Here is a 3,745-nt window from a genome sequence, read left to right as displayed (position 1 = left end):
CAAGATGCCTGTAGGCCCAAGAATTGGCCCACATGGATTCAATAGCACTGGTGACAATGTATCTCAGCCTGGGGCTCAGGAACAGATCATGATAAAATATATTCTTACTAAATTATAGATCCTGTAGAATAATTTATTTGGTATTAATGTGTTGAAATGTCTGAGCAATAACTTAAAACAGACTGAATCTATCAGTGAACGATTTTTTTGGGAAACACTCTTCTAGAGCTCTCCATGTTGCCTCATCCTCAATTAGTGTTAAATATTTCGTTAGGTGAAGTATCAATTCCTGTTACTGCTTCTCCCACTGTAACCCTTTGAAAAGTTCCAGGTTCTGGGAGCCAATTGAGGGTCTCATAAATTATTTCAACTGCAATGGCAAACATAAAAGCAAACACAGTATAGCTATCCGCCCCAAGATATTTTCTGAAATAAGGGACTGCTCACTAAGGGGTGAGTAAGGGACTTACTGTAGCCCCTTAGTCACCCATTAGTGAGCAATCCCTAGCTGCTCAAAAACAGTAGATTTTATTATTAGTCATCAAATTGTTGTTTAGGGTCTTAATTGGACATTTTCTGAGACTGAACTGTAAAATATGGAACCTGATATCCTATATATACATATAAAATTATATTTTTAATATTTCAATTTGGTCTTCCAGAAAGAGCTTTTAAAATCCCAATGCATATGTTGTTATGATAATCTATTTTTCTTGCCTTCACAGTACTGGTAGAAAATGTTTTACATCCATATGATGAATCTCAATTTATTTTTTAATTTTTGCAAAATCATAAAACTCCATTTATAGATTCCAGAACATAATGCTTTATCTACTTTGACTTTAATCTGTACTTGAGAGCATTCAAAATTTGGTTATTTATAGGAGTACTGCTTAAGTGTATTTTTGACAAGGGATCACTTAGGTTTCCAAACTTCTTTCTAACTTCTCTCAGAATTTGAGAATTATCTAATAGGTCAATATTTATCTTATTTCATAATCAAATATTAGCAATAAGAGTTTATTGGTGGTGGTGATGATTACATGCACTTTGCTCATTTGAAAACATCAATACCAACATCAAAATTAAACAAAACATTAAAATTAAAACAAAGTTAAACTTTGACATTAAACATTTAGAGAAGGAAGTATTTAAAAGACTATCATAACCATCAATTTTTAAGAAGACCACTCTGGCACTGTACCGAGCCAGGGATTATCTATCTCTTGATTTCTTCTTACCCAATACATTTTAAATTCTGGCTTAAGCCACTCAGTCAATTGTTCCGTTACCTGCAGCTGACATTTTACCGATATATACACACATTAATGTTGTAAAATTACTTCTTGGTCTTTCCCCACTACCTACAGAGGGGTCCATACGGCGTTGTTCTGGGTTCCCGTCATAACTTAAAGGGAAACTTTCACAATGTCCGGAGCCCTTGATGTCCTGTAAATGAAGGAGGAGGATGTCCTTAAGTTCCTTGCAGCAGGAACCCACTTAGGTGGAACCAATCTTGACTTCCAGATGGAACAGTACATCTATAAAAGGAAAAGTGATGGCATCTATATCATAAATCTGAAGAGGACCTGGGAGAAGCTTCTGCTGGCAGCTCATGCCATTGAAAACCCTGTTGATGTCAGTGTTATATCCTCCAGGAATACTGGCCAGAGGGCCGTGCTGAAGTTTGCTGCTGCCATTGGAGCCACTCCAATTGCTGGCCACTTCACTCCTGGAACCTTCACTAACCAGATCCAGGCAGCCTTCCGGGAGCCACGGCTTCTTGTAGTTACTGACCCCAGGGCTGACCACCAGCCTCTCACGGAGGCATCTTATGTTAACCTACCTACCATTGCGCTGTGTAACACAGATTCTCCTCTGCGCTATGCGGACATTGCCATCCCATGCAACAACAAGGGAGCTCACTCAGTGGGTTTGATGTGGTGGATGCTGGCTTGGGAAGTTCTGCACATGAGTGGCACCATTTCCCGTGAACACCCATGGGAGGTCATGCCTGATCTCTACTTCTACAGAGATCCTGAAGAGATTGAAGAAGAAGAGCAGGCTGCTGCTGAAAAGGCAGTGATCAAGGAGGAATTTCAGGGTGAATGGACTGCTCCAGCTCCTGAGTTCACTGCTACTCAGCCTGAGGTTGCAGACTGGTCTGAAGGTGTACAGGTGCCCTCTGTGCCTATTCAGCAGTTCCCTACTGAAGACTGGAGCACTCAGCCTGCCATGGAAGACTGGTCTGCAGCTCCCACTGCTCAGGCCACTGAATGGGTAGAAGCAACCACTGACTGGTCTTAAGCTATTCTTGCATAGGCTCTTAAGCAGCATGGAAAAATGGTTGATGGAAAATAAACATCAGTTTCTAAAATAAAATAAAATAACTTCTTGGTTTATACATATGAATTGCCATCATTTAGCATTGTTTTCCTTTTCTGTTTACTTCATGAAAAACGTTTCCAGAACTCCAAGTTGCTAGAATAGTCTGACTGGTCAAAATTTTTATGAGGCCAGTATAATAGATCCTGATAGAGTTATGTTGCCTTGACATTTACTTTGAATATAGGGTTGGCTTTTTCATACCACAAGCAAGGCTTAGTCATCCTTGACATTGTTCCCAGTTCTCTGCCTCCCCCAGTTCCTCAAGCAGATCTATCCATATATCTTTCTTATACAATCACCTCCTACTGACCACATCTTTATGGGACAGCTAGATACTACCTGACTGACCCCCACATCCTACATAGGCTTTGCAGATAAGCCATAGCGGTCACTTTTCAGTCACAGTGGGAATCCATGGAACTCATGCCTGCTTATTCATAACCCACCAATTAGAACTCCACATGGAAAACTTGCTTGGGTAACACCTTGGATCTCAATGAAGTCTTTGGCCCACAGGCTCCTTTTTCTCTCTCTCTTCCTCCCCACCTGTTGGTTGAACCAATGTGTCCCAGACAGCTTCCCTACTTCCTGTTTTCCCTGTGAGGCATGCTGCCTTCTTCTCTCTGGGATTTGTAAGTAATACACTGCTTCTCTTATCTTGTGTGTTTTGTTGAGTTGCCTTCTCTGTGTCACACCTGATTCTCCTCCTGGTCAGGACTCTGCTGTGGAGTGGCTATCTTAGTAGGAATAAACTGGACATAGGTCAGACAAGAATCAAAAAGGCTTCTGACAGCCTAAAAATGTTCTTTCTGTGAGGAAGATACCTGGTTACGATCAGGCACAGGCATTTGGCCATCCACCAGGATAAAGAATTATCATGAAAAACACATAAATATTTACCACCAAATTTATGGGAGCCCTATCTGAGCAAAGCTAGAGTTCAAAGCCACTCTCCAGGGAGAGATTTCAAAAAATATATATTTGAGAAAAAATACAATGGTCAGACTCTTGAGAAAATTTTCTAGATGCTGATGACACAGTGCCTTTCCCAAAATGACTATTTACCTACTTCCCCTGGAAGACAGCAGCAGTACATTGCTGCTCAGCTTACATTGGTCCCACCTCACCAGATCTAAGTGTATCCTTCTTTTCTATGTCATGCTGTGACAGCAGCACAGAAAGAGAAATCAATGACCACCAGAAAGCTGGAGTGAGGCCTTTAAGGTTTAATGATTGTATTGTTAATCAAAGTGTACTTTTACTCTTAAACTACTTGTTTCTTCTTAATCTAAACTTCTTATTTTGTACATCCAAGTGAAAAGAGAAAAATAACTTTAGTTCATTAAAAGGACATCTG

At 40.3% G+C, this 3,745-nt stretch overlaps 1 protein-coding gene across 1 annotated transcript; it reads left to right on the top strand.

Moving 5' to 3' along the window:
* Positions 1 to 1,394: 1,394 nt before the first annotated feature.
* LOC100444590 (small ribosomal subunit protein uS2-like) lies at positions 1,395 to 2,322 on the top strand. The gene has a single exon (XM_054544817.2). It carries the CDS (start codon positions 1,456 to 1,458, stop codon positions 2,305 to 2,307), a length of 852 nt encoding a protein of 283 aa, XP_054400792.1. The 5' UTR covers positions 1,395 to 1,455; the 3' UTR covers positions 2,308 to 2,322.
* Positions 2,323 to 3,745: the final 1,423 nt, after the last annotated feature.

This window comes from Pongo abelii, chromosome X, assembly GCF_028885655.2.
Source record: "Pongo abelii isolate AG06213 chromosome X, NHGRI_mPonAbe1-v2.0_pri, whole genome shotgun sequence".
Taxonomy (NCBI): Eukaryota; Metazoa; Chordata; class Mammalia; order Primates; family Hominidae; genus Pongo; species Pongo abelii.
Note: the sequence above shows the minus strand (reverse complement) of the source record. Positions and strands in the feature narration are given on the sequence as shown.